At 38.3% G+C, this 20,816-nt stretch overlaps 2 protein-coding genes and 1 long non-coding RNA gene across 6 annotated transcripts in view; 2 read left to right on the top strand and 1 right to left on the bottom strand.

Moving 5' to 3' along the window:
- The window catches only part of arhgap11a (Rho GTPase activating protein 11A), a 1,047,489-nt gene that overhangs the window by 786,325 nt on the left and 240,348 nt on the right, over positions 1-20,816 (top strand). The gene's annotated exons all lie outside the window — the stretch shown is intronic.
- On the bottom strand, positions 14,201-17,634 carry LOC147839859 (uncharacterized). Its single transcript, XR_015513061.2, has 4 exons — positions 15,041-17,634; positions 14,746-14,931; positions 14,558-14,690; positions 14,201-14,502 (listed from the first exon to the last, which is right to left on the bottom strand). It is a non-coding gene; the product is annotated as an uncharacterized LOC147839859 (long non-coding RNA).
- Positions 16,743-20,816, top strand: part of LOC141378483 (cysteine-rich motor neuron 1 protein) — a 98,724-nt gene continuing 94,650 nt past the window's right edge. For all 4 annotated transcript variants that reach the window (XM_087289947.1, XM_087289946.1, XM_087289949.1 and 1 more), the window contains exon 1: positions 16,743-17,205. In XM_087289947.1, the coding sequence (XP_087146073.1) occupies positions 16,896-17,205 (310 nt within the window). In that variant the 5' untranslated portion in view covers positions 16,743-16,895. The remainder of the gene's footprint in view (positions 17,206-20,816) is intronic.

Raw genomic sequence — 20,816 nt, 5'->3', positions numbered from 1 at the left:
TAAAGGTGTTTAATCGTAATGATTTAGGGAAAATTCTTTTAAATAACATTGTTTTCTCTTGAACTTTTAGTGCAGTCACTTTATTGATGGTGTTTGATCATAATAATCTAGAAAAAGTCTGTATAATAACAGTGTTTCTTTGTTAAATTCCTAGTGTGTAATTTTATTGAACGGATTTGATCGTAATAATCTAGGAAAAGTCTGTAAAATAACTGTGTTTTTCTGTAAACATTTGAATGAAAATATCTGTAGATTTATTATTTTTTGCACTTTTTTTAAACAAAGACATTTTACCGTAATTTTATGGTTTTTGTTTGGCAGCCGTAGCTGACAGTCATTTTACCTTTTTTTTACGATTTTTTTTCTTACAGTGTAACATATCGGAGACTGTAAGGGTTTATATATATTCATTTATTTATTTATTTTATATAATCGCAGACGTTACAGTAGACTATTTCACACTGTCATTGATCTGCAGTTATAATCAAATCATGTTTATAGAAAGGTTTTTACAGTAATTGTTTGTCATTTCAAATGACATTTTAATGAAAATATCTGTAGATTTATTATTTTTTGCACTTTATTTCAAAAAAGAGATTTTACCGTAATTTTATGGGTTTTTTTGTTTGGCAGCCGTAGCTGACAGTCATTTGACCTATTTGTGTATAAAGCATCTGTTTTGTGAGAAGTGCTGCTCATATGATATGTGAACGGCCCATACAGTTTAACTTTGACATTTCCTCGAGTAAAAATGACGTCATCTGAAACTTTCTGTCGTAAACCACGCCCATCAAAAGGGTGCCATTAGAACCAATGTAAAACACAAGCCTGTTAAAGCTGAGCCATATATACTGTGCTGTTCTGTGCTACTCAGTGGAAGTGGCACAAATTCGAGATGTGAAAAAGCGGACACAGCGGCCTCTGGTCGATTCACGAAAACAAAAACAGCCAAGAAACTTTCCTCCTAAGACGTATTTCACGATCTGCAGAAAGGAACACAGGGGTACATATCCATAATGAGCTTGGGTTGCAACAAGGACTACACTTTAAAAAATCCATAAATCAGCAGTTTTCAGTATTTTGTGATTCATACTTTTATTTTCTCCATTAATTTCTGCTTTTGAATAGCATTATGGGATGTTGGTCTTTCTTTTAACCTTAAAAAGTTGAAAAAAATGACTTTTATTGTAATTTGTAGTGGTCTGCGGTGCTATATTGTGTGTGTTGGTGTTGTATATTACGCTGCAGAAACCTTGAAATAAACTGCAGCACATTTTCTGTTATTTTACAGACCTATTTCTCCACATATTACTTTTTATACATTATATTACTGTATATAAGATATAATATAAACAATAATGTATTATTATACGTTATATTAAACTACTAAAATATCAGTAAAAGTCCCTTTGGTAAACTGTAGAGTTGAATTTCCAACATCAAAAGTGGACAGAGCAGAGATCAACATCCCATAATGAAATTCCCCACCTTAAAATACGGTTCAACAACAGATATGGTTTACAGTGTACCTTAATTAGTTGTTAGTAATTAAGTATGGATTAACACTGTAGTGTTAGCTGAATTTCACGAACATGTTCTGTTCCAGCTCTCGTGGCCTTTGGTGTGACTTTACTGATCCTCACACATTCCCTGGGCCCATTTTACAATCATTTAAAGCATCGTTTACAGCTCCAGCCTGGCCGAAGGCGACTCTACTGATCCGAGACACCACTGAGCGTTTAACAGCCAGACTTTCTCCAATACACATAGGAATGTTTGCCTTCGACACTTCAGAGAGATGCAGATGCAGATACTGAGACGGTCACCTAACCTTATTAGTGTATGTGTGTGTGTGTGTGTGGAGAGAGCGGACACTTCAAAACACCAAACAAACCCATGCAGAGCTGAAGTCTGGATTATTCACCCTCCAGTTCATTTTGTTCCCCAATTTCTGTTTAACGGAGAGCAGATTTCTTCAGCGCATTTCTAATCATAATAGTGTTAATAACTCATCTCTAATAACTGATTTATTTTCTCTTTGTCATGATGACAGCACATAATATTAGACTAGATATTCTTCAAGACACTAGTGTTCAGCTTAAAGTGACATGTAAAGGCTTCACTAGGGTAATTAGGGTAAAGTTAGGGTAATTAGGCAACTCATTGTATAACAGTGGTTTGTTCTGGAGACTATCCAACACTAATATTGCTGAAGGGGCAAATAATATTGAGCTTAACATGACTTTAAAACTATTAAGAACTGCTTTTATTCTAGCCCAAATAAAACAAATAAGACTTTCTGCAGAAGAAAAAATATAAGAGGAAATACTGTGAAAAAATCCTGAATCTGTTCAACATCATGAATAATTCTGACTTTAACTGTAGTGGCCCACGCATCCCGTCATATCAAAGTCATGAGTGTATGGGCTGGTTTAAGATTCTGATGATATGATAACTATAATATATTAATTTAATATCTCAAAGAATTTCGAAGTCAAATGTTGACAGGTGTGTTGTTATAACATTTTATAAATGATAGATGAGCATCTAACTGAGTGGTTTAAAGCCTTTAAGAATTTCTTTCTTCTGTTGAAAACAAAAGAAAATTCATTCATTTTCCTTCGGCTTTGTCCCTTATTCATCAGAGGTTGCCACAGCGGAATGAACCGCCAGCTATTCCAGCATGTGTTTTACACAGTGGATGCCCTTCCAGCCGCAACCCAGAACTGTAAAACACCCATACACACTAATTCACACACACACACACACACATTCACAGGCCCGGATTGGCTAATCGGGAGGACCGGGAGAATTCCCGGTGGGCCGGTCCGTTTTTTGGCCGCGAGGGCCGGTGTCCCTAGCTGCAGAATCTGTTGCTCTCAGCAGTCACACTTTTCAAATTTATTTATTTACTTGACCACAGCCTTTTTATTCATTATTTTACCGCAACTCTTGTCTTTTCATCTATTTTAATAATTATAAAACTCAGTTGTGACTCTTTTCTAAATGCAGCTATTGTGGTCCAGCGGTTAGCACGTTAGAATAAGATACTGCAGACCTGGGTTCGATCCTCGTTAGAGTTACTTATTGTTTTCATTTTTATTGTTAAGACATATAGTACTGTTAGGGTTGTTGAACATTTGAAGTTCTAAAGCAGCTGTTTTCTCAAAAAAAGACGGGATAGTGTCATTAGAAACTGATTTGGAAATGACCTTATTTTAATATAGTCAGTCGTGAACTGAGGTGGGCCGGTCTGAGGCTTAAAACTCCAGGGCTGAAAAGGTGTCCCACTCCGGCCCTGCTCATTCAGTTCATCAATTCCCCTATAGTGCATGTGTTTGGACTGTGGGGAAAACCGGAGCACTCAGAGGAAACCCATGCCAACATGGGGAGAACATGCAAACTCCACACAGAAACACCAACGCCGAGACTCAAACCAGCGACCTTCTTGCTGTGAGGCAACAGCGCTATTCACTGTGCCATCGTGCCACCTACTATCCCTTTATTCATTCATTAATTTATTTTCTATTTGGCTTAGTTCCTTTATTAATCAGGGGTCGCCACCGCGGAATGAACCACCAACTTATCCAGCATATGTTTTACACAGCGGATGCCCTTCCAGCTGCAACCCATCACTGGGAAACGCACTCATTCACACACATACACTACGGACAATTTAGGGTTCCCCAATTCACCTGTACCGCATGTGTTTGGACTTGTGGGGGACCATAATATATAATGGTGTGTAAATTTAAGGTTTTAAAAACGTCATTAACAAAACAAACTGAAGCTTGTAGGTTCTCTTCAGATTGTGTCGTGTTTGAAAGCCCAGTTGTGTGTCCTGAAGTGTGTTGTGCAGTTTTATCTGCATATATATATATATATATATATATATATATATATATATATATATATGTGTGTGTGTGTGTGTGTGTGTGTGTGTGCGTGTGCGTGTGCGTGCATCAGTATGCTCACAGCTCATGTCTGAACTCACTGACCTGCGCTCACATTCCTCTATACTGATTCGGTTAGTCCGCTAATCTGACAAATGAAGCGTCTCCGTCAACTTAAACACTCTAGGACCCTTTCACAAAACTGTTATGATGAACGTAACAATCAGCATCTTAAATCTTTGGAAGTTTTTAATAGTTTGATTTTTTGGATGTATGTATTTATGTATACGTTATATTATCTTTGCATCAAATTACAGAAAGTGAATGAGCGCTTGTGTGAGGTGTGTGTAATGCAGTGTGTATAAGGGAAGGACAGTAAATCTGACATTATTCTCTCTTCTATCTGCCGTTATCAGTCTCATACTATTGTTTTCCTCTTCTGAAAGTCTTGATAACAGCATCCTGGAGTTTTTCTGTCATTATTTTAGCCAATAGGATTGTAGAATAAGGATTTGTTGTACTCTCCCATTCACTGAATTTACACACTATGACCACTTCTGCTGCTGAGAAACACACACATGTGAAAAGGCTGCATTGATGATGATGATGATGATGATGATGATGTGTGTTGTTGGTGAGCAGTGTTACTATTGATAGTGATGCATTACAGTATTGAGTTACTCTCTAAAAAAGTAACTAGTTGCATTACTTAGTTAATTTTTTTGGTAAGTAATGTGTTACGTCACTTTTAAGTTGCTTTTACATTGCTCTTTCTCACTTGGCTGCGATTTGATCTCTTTCAGAACTGTACACTCACCGGCCACTTTATTAGGTACACCTGTCCAAATGCTTGCAATGCAAATTTCTAATCAGCCAATCACATGGCTGCAGCTCACTGCATTTAGGCATGTAGACATGGTCGAGACGATCTGTTGCAGCTCAGAGCGAGCATCAGAATGGGGAAGAAAGGGGATTTAAGAGACTTTTGAGTGTGGCATGGTTGTTGCTGCCAGACGGGCTGCTCTGAGTATTTCAGAAACTGCTGATCTACTGGGATTTTCACGCACAACCATCTCTAGGGTTTACAGAGAATGCTTCGTCAAAAGCATTGTTGATGAGGCCAGAGGTCAGAGGAGAATGGCCAGACTGGTTCCAGCAACTGTAACTCAACTGAGCACTCGTTACAACCGAGCCAATATGAGACAATATGGAGACAATACGAGACAATACGAGACAATATGGAGCAAAATCTCTGAGGAATATTTCCAGTAGCTTGCTGAATCTCTGCCATGAAGGATTAAGGCAGATCTGAAGGCAAAAGGGGTCCAACCCGGTACTAGTAGGGTGTACCTTATAAAGTGGCCGATGAATGTAAAACCTTCATTTACCTTTAAAAAACACATAAAGATACTAATGTAGGATAATGTTATCTCCTGAACACTTTCTGACCCAGAGCTCTTCATGCTGTATATACAGATTAATGAGAGTTTAAAGCAGTTTGTTTGCTACTTTTGTGCTTTTAGTCTTATTATTGCAGTAAAATCAGCGTGCACTGAGGCTATAATCCACTTTTCCTGTTCTTCATGCATTCAGAATAATGAGAATACTTCCAGCACTGCAGAAATGTAAAGGCTCTGCCATTTGGGTTTCTGTCTGCTCCTGCATTCTACAGCATTCAGTCATTTTCTTTTCAGCTTAGTCCCTTTATTTATCAGGGGTCGCCACAGCGGAATGAACCGCCAACTTATCCAGCATATGTTTTATGCAGTGGATGTCCTTCCAGCTGCTACCCATCACTGGGAAACACCAATTCACATTCATTCACACACATACACTATGGACAATTTAGTTCATCAATTCCCCTATAGCGCATGTGTTTGCAAGTGGTGCTCGCTGCAGAGCCATTTGAGGAGAGCTGAGCTCCAGCGAGGGGGAGCTTGAGCTTGAGCTCCACCTTTTTTGCACTTCTTCTACGAGTGATGTCACTGGGGGTAGGGTTAGGGGTGGGGTTGGTGTACGCATTAAAACAGCTTACAGGAGGAGGAGCGACAGCTCACGCTCCCCCTCGCTGGAGCTCAGCTCTCCACAAATGGCTCTGCAGCGAGCACCCTCTCTGTGTTTGGGGGAAACCGGAGCACAACCACACCAACACGGGGAAAACATTCAAACTCCACAGAGAAATGACCCAGCTGGGGCTTAAACCAGCGACCTTCTTGCTGCGAGGTTTGTGCTACCCACTGCACCACCATGCTGCCCCATTAGTTGCTCACATTACATCTTTTAAAAGAGTAACTCTAATATTATTAAGTAGTGCATTACTCGTTATTTAGAAAAGTCATGTTATCACATAAGTCGCATTGCTTGTAAGGCCGTTGATGGATCTGCATGCGTGCAAAGCGGATCTCTGCTCCAGGAGGACGCCGGCTGTTTTTCTGAGTGTGAGAACGGATGGTTTTGAGTTATTTCTGTGTGCTCTGTGTGTTTTTCCTGATTGCACAACCTCCTGGCACACATGCCACTGCACTGGGGGTGAAACCAGCACATTTATGGCTGAATGTTTCAAATAAAACTCCGTTTCACAAAGAGAAACCACATCACTGCATTCAGACTGCAAACAACAATCATTTACCTGAAAAAAAAAAAACATGCATTTGGGCCACAGTGCGCTCCTGCTAGAAAATACTTGAGTGATGTTGCCATACAGCGGTTCTCAAACTTTTTTTCATCAAGTACCACCTCAGAAAAAAAAATGTCTCTATTAATTAATAGAGTTTGTGTTAACCGCACACAGAGACTAACTTTATAGCTTCAAGGCATGGCAAAGTTGCTTGAGTCTATTTGTGTCCCTCGACATTTGAATCACATCTAGATTAATTAGCCTAAATCTGAGGTAACAAATGAACCGAAAGCTACTTTTGGTTAACAAAACAAACGTTACAAAACAAATAACTTTATATATAGAAAAATTGCATTATTTTACACAAGTATGAGCACACATTTTTTGAACATGCTTGTGATGATTATTCTACCAATGATGCAGAATGGAGAGATTCCTGAGTTTGGAGTAACTAAAATTACATTTACATTTAGTCATTTAGCAGATGCTTTTATCCAAAGCGACTTATAAATGAGGACAAGGAAGCAACTTACACAACTAAGAGCAACAATGAATAAGTGCTATAGGCGAGTTTCAGGTGTGTAAAGTGTACGAAGGAAAGCGTTAGTATTTTTATTATTATTTTTTTGTAGTACAGTTAGCGGTGGAGCCAGAGAGGCAATTGCAGATTAGGAAGGGAAGTGGAGACTAAATAGTTGAGTTTTTAGTGGTTTCTTGAAGACAGTGAGTGACTCTGCCGTTCTGATGCAGTTAGGGAGTTCATTCCACCAACTGGGCAGATTGAATGCGAGAGTTCGGGAAAGTGATTTCTTCCCTCTTTGGGATGGAACCACGAGGCGACGTTCATTCACAGAACGCAAGTTTCTGGAGGGCACATACATCTGCAGAAGTGAGAGCAGATAAGAAGGAGCAAGGCCAGAAGTCACTTTGTAAGCAAACATCAGAGCTTTGAATTTGATGTGAGCAGCAACTGGCAGCCAGTGCAAACGGATGAGCAGCGGAGTGACATGTGCTCTTTTAGGTTCATTAATGACCACTCGTGCTGCTGCGTTCTGGAGCAGCTGAAGAGGCTTGATAGAGTTAGCTGAAGCCCGGCTAGTAGAGAGTTGCAGTAATCCATTCTGGAGAAAACAAGAGCTTGAACAAGGAGTTGAGTTGCATGTTCAGATAGGAAGGGTCGGATCTTTCTGATGTTATAGAGTGAGAATCTGCAAGATCGAGCAGTTCTAGAGATGTGGTCAGAGAAGTTTAGTTGGTCATCAATCGTTACTCCAAGGCTTTTCACCATTTTGGATGCAGTAATGGTTGCCCCATCCATCTGGATTGAAAAGTTATGATGTAGAGTCGGGTTGGCAGAAACTTCAAGCATTTCTGTTTTCGCGAGGTTCAGCTGAAGATGATGATCTTTCATCCAGTGTGAAATATCCAACAGGCAGGCTGAGATGCGAGCCGGAACCAAGGGATCATCAGGGTGAAAGGAAAGGTATAGCTGGGTATCATCAGCATAGCAGTGGTAGGAAAATCCATGTTTCTGGTTGACTGATCCCAAAGATGTCGTGTAGATGGAGAAGAGAAGTGGCCCAAGAACAGAGCCCTGTGGTACCCCAGTGTTTAGATGCTGTAGGTTGGACACCTCTCCCCTCCAAGACACCCTGAATGACCTGTCAGAGAGGTAAGATCTGAACCACTGAGTAACCGTGCCTGCAACGCCCAATGACTCAAGCGTAGATAGCAGGATCTGGTGGTTGACAGTGTCAAAAGCAGCTGACAAATCCAGCAAGATGAGGACTGATAATTTAGAGTCTATGCCAACACAACATTACTGGTCTGCAGAAGCGCTTCTCTAGCATGTATCTGCTCCGCACGCGCCACAGCCACACACCTCTTCCTCTGGCTTTGCACTAAAAGCGGGTTGATTTTTAGCATCTGATGACTCGATGCACTACAGTAAACATTCTAAGCACACCGATGTGAGCAGATCACATCAGTGTAACTGTTCACGTCAAAGGGTTAAAAGTGTATTTTTTTCTCTTTTATTATTCGGTTTACCTCCGTGTCCCTCTAGAAGGAAGCCTGCGTACTACTAGTGGTACACGTACCACAGTTTAAGATCCACTGCTATAGTACATCGGATCATATATTATACTATTTTCAACACTTAAAGCATACTGTACTATTAAATATAGTGAACTGTAATACTGTAGTAACTTTAGTTTTTACTACAGTAAACTGTGGTGTAAATGTATCAGGTAATTTGTTTATATTACTATAGTTCTTTAGTTGCCATAGCAGCTATAGATTTACCAAACAGAATCGGATCAATTAATAACTTTCACATCAAGCGGCAACCTCCCGCTCTCCACCGGGAAGCCAATACTGAAGTAACTGAAACTGCAATTCATCAACTGGCCTTCGGGGGCTGCCTCCAGGAACTCCAGATGTTCATTGACTGCAATGATAAATTGGCCATTTTTGAAGCTGATAAAAACATGTTTACAGCCTGGTACAAATGAGGGATTTGGAGAAAAAGCTACAGTAATATTACCCTTCATGACAACTGTGAGGGGGTGAATTTTTTATAACTCATCTGTTCCGTTTATACTGAGTTATATTAAGTCTGCATGATTGAGGACGTGGCCACTTCACTGACAGCTAGGTCCTGCTGCTTGTCATGTTATTCTGGCTGATTAGCCACTAAGCTCGGCATATACATCATATCACATTTTGTTTTATGTGGCTTTACAGTCAATTACTTTTGGACAAATTTCCTGCAATTATCAGATACTAAAGCATGCTGTGTGCACTTAATTGTGCTCACAAGCCATTCATGTGGCCTCCATTTCAGGTGAGTGAAATTCATTCATTCATTCATTTTCTTTTCGGCTTAGTCCCTTTATTATTCTCGGGTTGCCACAGCGGAATGAACCGCCAACTTATCCAGCATATGTTTACACCGCGGATGCCCTTCCAGCTCCAACCCATCTTTGGGAAACATCCATACACTCTCATTCACACACATACACTACGGACAATTTAGCTTACCCAGTTCACCTGTACCACATGTGTTTGGACTGTGGGGGAAACCGGAGCACGCAGAGGAAAGCCACAGGAACGCAGGGAGAGCATGCAAACTCCACACAGAAACGCCAACTGAGCCAGCCGAGACTTGAATTGATTGATTAGCTGTAGGCTGTAGTACTGTAGTACTGTACACTCATTTGAAGTGTTGTCATACAGTGTTCTGCTTGAGTTTATCAATAGTCTTTCATTTACTAACACAAACTATATCTGAAGTGTTTGGATGTAAATCACGTTTTCCTCCTGTAGAAAAGCATCATAACGGCAATGTTTAGTGGCTCAATGTGTTACAGCAGTGTTTTTAAAAGTCTAAACACTTTATTGATAATAGTGTTCAACCAAGCACATGTGGTCAGACACAAATGAGTCGCAGGTAATGTAGTATTAAGCGTTTCTCCCAAAGAAAAGTCTGTCTAAGCAAAATGCTAGCAGGCGTCTGTAACTCCGCTCACGCTCCGCCTCTTTGCCCTTGTTTAGTCACCCTTGATCGGTGCGATGATGCTTGAACAAAATGGCAACAGTTGGCCACGCCTACTTGTGGCTTTTTTCGTGCTCTTCAAAAACCTATGGGTGACGTCACGGATACTACGTCCATATATTTTACAGTCTTTCAGATGTTTTACATCTGTAGTTCGGTTCATTTGGTCCGGACCAAGGGCAATAAATAATACATTGTAGCATTTTCTGCTGTCTTTGGGTCGTTTTCACACCCCACTGAAAACTGAACCTGTTGAAAAGAGCCAAAATGCAGTCATGTGACAAAATCCACATCACTCATTGGCCAGATGATTGAACATATTTCCTAAACTGATTTTCGATTGAGGGCCTAACCCTAACCCTAACCCTTACCCTAAGTGGCGCAGTAGGTAGTGCTGTCGCCTCACAGCAAGAAGGTCGCTGGGTCGCTGGTTCGAACCTCGGCTCACTTGGTGTTTCTGTGTGGAGTTTGCATGTTCTCCCTGCCTTCGCGTGGGTTTCCTCAGGGTGCTCTGGTTTCCCCCACAGTCCAAAGACATGCGGTACAGGTGAATTGGGTAGGCTAAATTGTCCATAGTGTATGAGTGTGTGTGAATGTGTGTGTGGATGTTTCCCAGAGATGGGTTGCGGCTGGAAGGGCATCCGCTGCATAAAAACTTGCTGGATAAGTTGGTGGTTCATTCCGCTGTGGCGACCCCAGATTAATAAATGAACTAAGCTGACAAGAAAATGAATAAATGAATGATTTTCGATTGGTCAGAATTAATGTGTGGAAAATGCCAATGGAACTCCTTTAAGTAAGCAAACCGGCAGACACAAAATGTTGCTTTTGACGATGGAGGGACGACTGCTCTGGCTGATTGTACTCCTGGTCATATAGTTTGTATACATCACTTTAGACAAACTATTCATATCGAGAATGAAGAGCGGCTGCAGCTGGAAAACAATGTTTTAATGCATTGCAAATGGTGAAGGCATCCTCTTCAGGAAGGTCGTGGTACTCTTTTTTTTTTTTTTTTTTTTTTTTTTTTTAGACTGGAATGCGATCACTACTTTCACACCTGCACAAATGAACCACACCAAGAGGTAAAACGAACTCTAGTGCGAATCAATCGAACTAAATAAGGCAGGTGTGAAGACCCTCTAAAGAATTGCCACAACAGATCAATCGCTATAGCTGTTGCTACCATAGCAACTATAGAATCACCACAACAGAATCATATCAATTCCTATATGTGTTGTGTTACCATTGCAACTATAAAATCACTACAACCAAATTAGATCAATTGCTAAAGCTGCTGTGTTACCATAGCAACTATAGAATTAACACAACCAAATCAGATCAATTGCTATATTGTTGTGTTACCATAGCAACTGTAGAATCACCACAACTGAATCAGATTAATCGATATAACTGCTGTGTTACCATAGCAACTATAGAATTAACACAACCGAATCAGATCAATTGCTATATTGTTGTGTTACCATAGCAACTATAGAATTAGCTACAGAATCAGATCAACTGCTATAGCTGCTGTGTTACCATAGCAACTATAGAATTACAGCTGAATCAGATCAATTGCTATAGTTATTGTGTTACCATAGCAACTGTAGAATCCCCACAACCAAATCTGATCAGTTGCTACAGTTGTTGTTACCATAGCAACTGTAGAATTGCCACAACAGATCAATTACTATAGTTGTTGTTACCATAGCAACTATAGAATTACCAAAACCAAATCAGATCAATTGCTACAGTTGTTGTGTTACCATAGCAACAATAGAATTGCTTTTAGAATATGCTGTACATTTGTTTACTGGGAACACGAATGCATTTCAGAGCTTGTTTTTAAGACACTTGGTGACGTGTGTGTGTGTGTGTGTGCGCGTGTGCGTGTGTGTGCGCGTGCGTGTGTGCTCTTCAGATGAGATAAGCTGAGGATGTGAGAGTTCAGCTCCAGCTACTCTTAAGATGTGAGAGGAGACCTGCTGTCAGTGCACACACACACAAATCAACTCTGCTCATAAACATACACACACACATCAACATCTTTACTCATCAACACACTTATACACACAAACATATTGTCAGTCCTGCTAATCAACACACACACATCCACCCATCAACATCTCTGCTCATCCACACACACACACACACCATTAGCTTTGCACATTCACTTGCACTCACACAACACACACATTCCCTCTTTCCCTTTCTCACATACACACAGATACACACACTATCAGCTCTGCACATCAACACACACACACACAAACACAGAGAGAGAAATACATAAATACACACACAATTCCCGCTTTCTCTAACACACACATACACACACAGCACATACAAATAAACACAGACACACGCACACACAGATGTACACAAACTATCTGCTCTGCTCACCAGCACATCCACTCACATAAACACAGACATATCGTCAGCGCTGCTCATCAACACACACACACACACACACACACACACACACCATCAGCTCTGCTCATCAACACACACGTACACACCTGCACACACACACTCACAGACATAACCTCTGACCTCTCTTGTGATGACGCCGAGGGTCAAGTTTCCACCTCGATGTCAAAGGTCATGGGGTCAGAGAGCACAGTGGCCTGTTCTAGAGAAATGACAGAGGACTGATGTCTCCCTCTAATCTGGGTTTTTGTAGTTAACCCACATTACATCGAACTTCTCACGGCTTCAAATACAACAAACATCAGCAAAAAGAAAAGGAGACACCATAGTTTTTTAATAAAACATGTCTAAAAACATTCTGTTGCTTGACAGAAAAGAAAGAGACATATTAAAAGCTGATCTGACATTTAATTTAATTTAATATGATTTATTTTTATATTTCATTTGTGCAGGAACACAATGCACATGACAAAATAATATATATATGTAATTTTTAGCTAAAATATACTGTATATATTATAGTATTTACAACTATTGGTTAATGAATGCTACAGCATAGTGTAGTATTACCTACAGCCAACTGATAGACTGTAGTATACTTTAGTTTTTACTACAGTAAGCTGTGGTGTATTGTAGTACCCTATAGTTGAAAACGACAGTAATGACTCATTTGTTTACATTACTATAGTTGTCGTCTTACAATAGCAACTGTAGAATCACCACAACAGACCAATTACTATAGCTGTCGTCTTAGCATAGCAACTGTAGAATCACCACAACAGAAAAATTACTGTAGTTGTTGTGTTACCATAGCAAGTGCAGAATCACCACAACAGAACAATTACTGTAGTTGATGCATTACCATAGCAACTGTAGAATCACCACAACAGATCAATTACGATAGCTGGCGTCTTACCATAGCAACCACAGAATTGGTTGAATTGTAGAATTACCACAACAGAAATATTACTGTAGTTGTGTTACCATAGCAACTGTAGAATCACCACAACAGAACAATTACTGTAGTTGTTGCGTTACCATAGCAACTGTAGAATCACCACAACAGATCAATTACGATAGCTGTCGTCTTACCATAGCAACCACAGAATTGGTTGAATTGTAGAATTACCACAACAGAAATATTACTGTAGTTGTGTTACCATAGCAACTGTAGAATCACCACAACAGAACAATTACTGTAGTTGTTGCGTTACAATAGCAACTGTAGAATCACCACAACAGAACAATTACTGTAGTTGTTGCGTTACCATAGCAACTGTAGAATCACCACAACAGAAAAATTACTATAGTTGTTGTGTTACCATAGCCACTGTAGAATCACCACAACAGAGCAATTACTATAGTTGTTGTATTGCCATAGCAACGGCAGCATCACCACAACAGATCAGTTACTATAGTTGTTGTGTTACCATAGCAACTGTAGAATCACCACAACAGATCAGTTACTATAGTTGTTGTGTTACCATAGCTACTGTAGAATCACCACAACAGATCAACTACTATAGTTGTTGTGTTACCATAGCAACTGTAGAATCACCACAACAGAGCAATTACAATAGTTGTTGTGTTGCCATAGCAACGGCAGTATCACCACAACAGATCAAGTACTATAGTTGTTGTGTTACCATAGCAACCGTAGAAACCCCACAGCAGATCAGTTGCTGTAGTTGTGTTACCATAGCAACTGTAGAATCACCACAACAGATCAATTACTATAGTTGTTGTGTTGCCATAGCAACTGTAGAATAACCACAACAGATCAATCACTATAGCTGTCGTGTTACCATAGCAACTGTAGAATCACCACAACAGAACAATTACTGTAGTTGTTGCGTTACCATAGCAACTGTAGAATCACCACAACAGAAAAATTACTATAGTTGTTGTGTTACCATAGCAACTGTAGAATCACCACAACAGATCAACTACTATAGTTGTTGTGTTGCCATAGCAACTGTAGAATCACCACAACAGATCAATCACTATAGCTGTCGTGTTACCATAGCAACTGTAGAATCACCACAACAGATCAATCACTATAGCTGTCGTGTTACCATAGCAACTGTAGAATCACCACAACAGAACAATTACTGTAGTTGTTGCGTTACCATAGCAACTGTAGAATCACCACAACAGAAAAATTACTATAGTTGTTGTGTTACCATAGCAACTGTAGAATCACCACAACAGAGCAATTATTATAGTTGTTGTGTTACCATAGCAACTGTAGAATCACCACAACAGAGCAATTACTATAGTTGTTGTGTTGCCATAGCAACGGCAGTATCACCACAACAGATCAATTACTATAGTTGTTGTGTTACCATAGCAACCGTAGAAACCCCACAGCAGATCAGTAGCTGTAGTTGTGTTACCATATTAACTGTAGAATCACCACAACAGATCAATTACTATAGATGTTGTGTTACCATAGCAACTGTAGAATCACCACAACAGATCAGTTACTATAGTTGTTGTGTTACCATAGCAACTGTAGAATCACCACAACAGATCAATTACTATAGTTGTTGTGTTGCCATAGCAACTGTAGAATCACCACAACAGATCAATCACTATAGCTGTCGTGTTACCATAGCAACTGTACAATCACCACAACAGAGCAACTTAAGTGCTTTTTTACTGTATGGTTAAAAACATTATAATATATGCAGAAACTGTGTTAAATTAACATTGTTATTTACTGAGAGCTGTAGTTATGGCATATTTAGCACAATAAATGAACACATAAATGAATTCCTTACTGTTCCTCCAGACAGATTTTACAGAATCTGAACTTTTTCTCATGGAGGAGCGGAAAGAAAAACATTGGAGAATCACAGGAGGACCATTCCGGTGCCTCATGAATCAAACGCTGATAGATGGATGTTTTGGAAACACACTTCACTTGACATGCATGATATTCACGTCATCGTTCATTCATCACGACCCATCCGTGTTCCCATGCACATCACACTCTGGGAAGAGACTTTATACTTAATTTTTTTGCATTACCGGAACAACAAGAATACCAATTTAGAATAGAACCCATTTGTTCACACCATAATGAGCATAACCTAAAAATAGAGCATCAAAATTTACTAAACCAGGAATAAAATGTAAATAAATTAAAGAAATGCATAAAAAACTATAAGAACAGCACACCAAAAATAGGATATTTGCATTAAACAATACAAATCCAAGAAAGAAGTTAACTTCAGGGCTTTATTTTCAAACACTTGTATAATGTATTCTCCGCATTCCACCACTGAGTAAAGTTGGGTTGAGATTTAATTGCGGGAAAAGATTTCAACAATAAACATGGAAAATAACTTTTTATCTAACTATATTTATATATTTTCTCTATGTAACCGAAGACCTGTGGAAACTCGTTCCCACCACTAAATTACAAATAAAAAACGTTATCATAGCACACAAGCTGCTGCTGATGTGACTATAAAAGTGATTTGATTTGATTATTTTGACTTTTTTTCTCAGAATTGTGGGTTTATGACTTGCATTTCTGACTTAATAACTCGCAATTTTGAGTTTACATCTCACAATTCTGAGGAAAAAAGTCAGAATTGAGTTTGTATCAGGCAATTCTGAGATCAAAAGTGTCAATAACCTTTTTAGTTTTTTTTTCAGAGGTGGGAAACACCCGTCCATACAAGGTAGAGTTTTACAGTTAAAAAGAACTAGATATTTGTTTGAAAATGTAAATAAAATGTTAAAATATATTTTATTTTTAACTTATTTTATTTAAGCTGGATATTTTTATTTTTCATTTTTATTGTATAAAAGTATAAATCCAAAGTGAACTTGAAATAAAGAAATTGCGATTATATTACAGAACGAAATATTTTAATAAACTCATAAACAGAAAACATACATATAATACAAATATTAATTCCCACTATTTACAAAAATGACAATAGTATGTTCTCCGTCGTAATTGTCAGACCAATTGAAAGTCACAGACAAAGAGAATTACACAAAGTACAATTAAATAAATAAATAAGTAAACAAGCAAGCAAACAAACAAACAACTAAATGAAAGTGCAGTGTGATTAAATGCAACACATTTCTAAGCAGGAGACTGCAATCTGAAGACATCTGTGTTTCTGCTCTGTCCTAGCTGTCTGTGATTGGACGAGCTCCACGTCAATCATCCGTGGGGGGCGTGGCTTTGTCATCTCTTTAGCTGTACGCGTGTTGGAGACTCAGTTTGAGTGTCAGTGGCTCAATGACAAACAGAGCCGACCATCATCATCTTCATCATCATCCTCATCATTGTAATCATCATCGCAGACTGGAGTGTGAAGTTTGAGCAGTTTTTACTTTATTTAGGACTGATCTGAGACTCCTGAAGTCCGTCATGAAGTGTCACCAGAGTTTGCTGTGCTTCTTCTGCGTCTTGTGTTTCTGTTTGTGCGCTCGGGCACTCGCGGCTCGGGAATGCGCCCCGTGCGCGCTCCGCTCTTGTCCGCCGGTCAGCCCGCTCGGGTGCGGTTCTGGCCGGGTTCTGCTGCGGGACCCGTGCGGGTGTTGTGAGCAGTGTTCGCGGCTGGAGCTGGAGCTGTGCGGGGGTCCGGACTGGACTCTAGGCTCCTGCGGATCAGGACTGTCCTGCACCGCGCTCAACAGAAGCGGAGCGGCGCGCGCACCTGAGACAGGTGTATGTAGAGGTCAGTCAACTTACTAAAACAATCAATGATGATTATAAAGAGCTGCTGTTTTGCACTTTATTAAAAAACACTGTAGTGTTTTTGGATTATACTCTAGTAAAGTACTATACAGTTGCTATTATAGTAATGGATGATGCTCGCATGATTATGAAGAAAGACATGCAGTTTTTCCATTTTCTGGAAAAATACTGTAGTGTTTGACTTATACTTAACTACTTTAATTGATATATGCAGAAAGAAACTCAATGCATGATTGTAAAGCTGAAAAGAAAAGCTGGTTTTGTGTTAAATGGGATTATACTATAGTATAAGTCAAAAACACTATAGTATTACTGTAGTAAAGTACTTACATGATTGTGAAGACCTGCTGTTTTGTTCATTTTATGGAAAATACTGTGGTGTTTGACTTATACTTAAGTACTTGTACATATAAAAGAATAAAATTCAAAAGAAACTCAATGCATGATTATAATCTGAAAAGACCAGCTGTTTTTTTTTTTTTTTTTTTTTGCATTTTATTGATTATTATACGGTGTTTTTGAGTTATACTCTAATAAAGTATTTTAATTAATATAAACAGTTGCAATTATAGTGATGAAAACAATCAATGCGTGATTGTAAAGCTGAAAAGGTCATCTGTTTTTGTGTTTTATGCAAAAAGACTATAGTATATTTTAAAAACACTGTAGTATTACTTTAGTAAAGTACTTTAATAAATACAGTTATCGTTATGATAATGAAACACTCGATTTATGAATATAAAATCAGCTGATTTTGCATTTTATGAAAAAAATACTGTAGTATTTTTGAACGATACTATAGTAAAGTTCTTGGATTAATATATACAGTTGCTATTATATTAATGAATAACGCTCAATGCATGATTATGAAGACCTGCAGATTTTTGCATTGTAACGTTAAATACTATAGTAATGCTATAGTGTTTTGAATCATACTGTAGGAAGTTACAGTTGCTTTAGTAAGAAACTCAATGCATGATTATGACGCTGGAAAAAGAATCTGTTTTTACATTTTACAGGAAAATGCTATAGTATATTTTAAAAACACGATAGTATTACTGTTGCAACAAATTAATACAGTTGCTATCATAGTAATGAAAACACTCAGCACATGATTACACTACTTAAAACACCATCTGTGTTTATTTTATGGAAAATACAATAGTAATACTATGGTGTTTTTGAATCGATATATAGAGGATTAATTGTTGCATTTTTTTATTGAAAAGTAATATAGTGTTTTTGAATTATACAATAGTAAAGTTCTTAAATTAATACAGTATATGCAGAAAGAAACTCAATGCATGAAAAGACCAGCTGTTTTTGCATGTAAATTACTATAGTGTTTTTGAATTATACTATAGTGAATTAATATATACATGTGCTGTAATAGTTACGAATGACACTCAATGCATGATAAAAATCATCTGTTTTTTTAATTTATAAAAAATACTACTGTATAGGCATGCCATAGTGTTTTTGAATTATACTATAGTAAAGTGCTTGAAGTACTTTTATAGAAATAAACTCATTGCATGATTAAAATGTGGAAAAGACCATCTATTTTTGCATTTTATTGGAAAATACTATAGTATGAGTCAAAAACACTATTGTTTTACTGTAGTAAAGTACTTGAGTTTATATACAGTTGCTGTTATAGTCATAAAAACACTCACAGCTGTTTGCATTTTATGGATTAATACTATAGTAATACTATAGTGTTCTTGAATTATACTTAGGAAGTTACAGTTGATTTAATAATGAGTGATGCTCAGTGCATGATTATTGAGACCCGCTGTTTTTGCATTTTATGGGAAAATACTGTAGTAATACTATAGTGTTTAGGAAGTACAGTATACTGTAGTAAAGTACTTGAGTTAATATATACAGTTGCTATTATGACACTCAGTGCATGATTATAAAGCTGGAAGCACCGTCTATGTTGTCTGCAGAAGGTCATGCTTGTGCATGCATGCTTGTGAAAAGAGAATACTATATTATTGCACTGGTATGTGCTATTACCATAGTAGCAGTTCCAAAATGAGATAGGATTGCTAAAGTAAACGTATTGCAATTTGATTTTTCATGCAGTTTTTTGGTACTTTCAATTAGTGTAGAGATTTTTTGCATGTATTTTGATTCCCCGTTTTGGTTTATGATATCCACAAAAGATTTGCTTTCTCCATTTAAATGATTTTGATGCTGCTGTGGAGGCCGTCTGCTGTCCCAAGATCGCTCTGTGATGTGATATTGGGCTGTTGTCCAATAGTGGAGTGAATATAGTAGAAAGTAGGCAACTCCAGAAACAATTTAACACATTTATTATAATATTGTATGTGTTTCGGCTTACAAGCCTTTCTTTAGGGCACAAAATAACATCCCACCCATCACATATGAAATGCATTGGCATTTATTTTGTTTAATTCAAATTTCACCCTTAATTCATTACTGTATTTGTATTTTGTCCACTTGCAATTTGCATTAGGTGCTCCTGACCTTAAATATAAATCTAATCTTTCCTACGGATATTTTTTTGCACCTAGTTTGATCCCCCGTTTTGGTTTATAATATCCACAAAAGGTTTGCTTGCTATATTTAAATGATTTTGATTTGTCTCCTGATGGAGTTCAGTGTCCTGTGATTGGCTCTGGGATGTGATATTGGGCTCCTGTCCAATAGTAGAGTAAAGGCAGGGTCATAATGGCAGACGGCGCTGGACTTTCTCCAGGTCTGGACTCTTGGATTGAGTGAAAGCAGAGGATCCGGAGCTCAATTACTCCCCGTCTTCATCCTCCTCCTGTGGGGTCTGTGTTCTGCCCCGCGGGATTGTGCTCTTGATTGGGTTCTGTTTACGAGCGCCGTGTTGTGGGTTAATCCTGTAACCCCTTCACAAATGACTCAAATCAGTTTGTTAGTGAGTGAATGACTCCCAAAATCAGCACATCTGTTACGACGACAGCCAGAATGGAGGAAAAAGGCATTTTTAGTCATGCACTGCAAAAACTGTCTTGTTTCTAGTTCAAATATCTAAAAACTCTTAAATCAAGAAGCATTTTCTAGACAAGAAAAACACATTGTCTTGTTTTCAAAAATAATGAGTCACAATGAAGTGAGTTTTGCCTTAAAACAAGCAAAATAAACCCCCAATGGGTAAGAAACAGAATCTCTTCAAAAGGAAAAACAAGATTATATCACTTACCCCATTGGTACATTAGTTTGCTTGTTTTAAGGAAAACAGATATTAATTTTGACATGTTATTTCTTAAAACAAGACTATATTTTTGCTTTTTTAGAAAAAGCTTCTTGATTAAGAATTATTAGATATTTTGACCAGAAACAAGACAAAAAATCTAAGAAAGAAAAGCATTTTTGGCAATTTGCTACAGCTCCTTAAAGGAACAGTTTACCCTTTTTTATGAGTTCACTTCTGTTCAACACAAAACAATATTCTGAAGAATCCTGGAAAAAGAAACATCCAAAGTAGAACAAAAGATTACTATGGAAGTCAAGGCCTGATTTTTTTCCAACATTCTTCTGTGTCTTCATATGTTTTACAGTAGAAACTCAGGTTTGGGTCAAATGACTAAATGT

This window comes from Danio rerio, chromosome 17 (assembly GCF_052040795.2).
Source record: "Danio rerio strain M-AB ecotype USA chromosome 17, GRCz13ab, whole genome shotgun sequence".
Classification (NCBI taxonomy): Eukaryota; Metazoa; Chordata; class Actinopteri; order Cypriniformes; family Danionidae; genus Danio; species Danio rerio.
The sequence above is the reverse complement of the archived record's forward strand: the minus strand, read 5'-3'. Positions and strand labels throughout refer to the sequence as shown.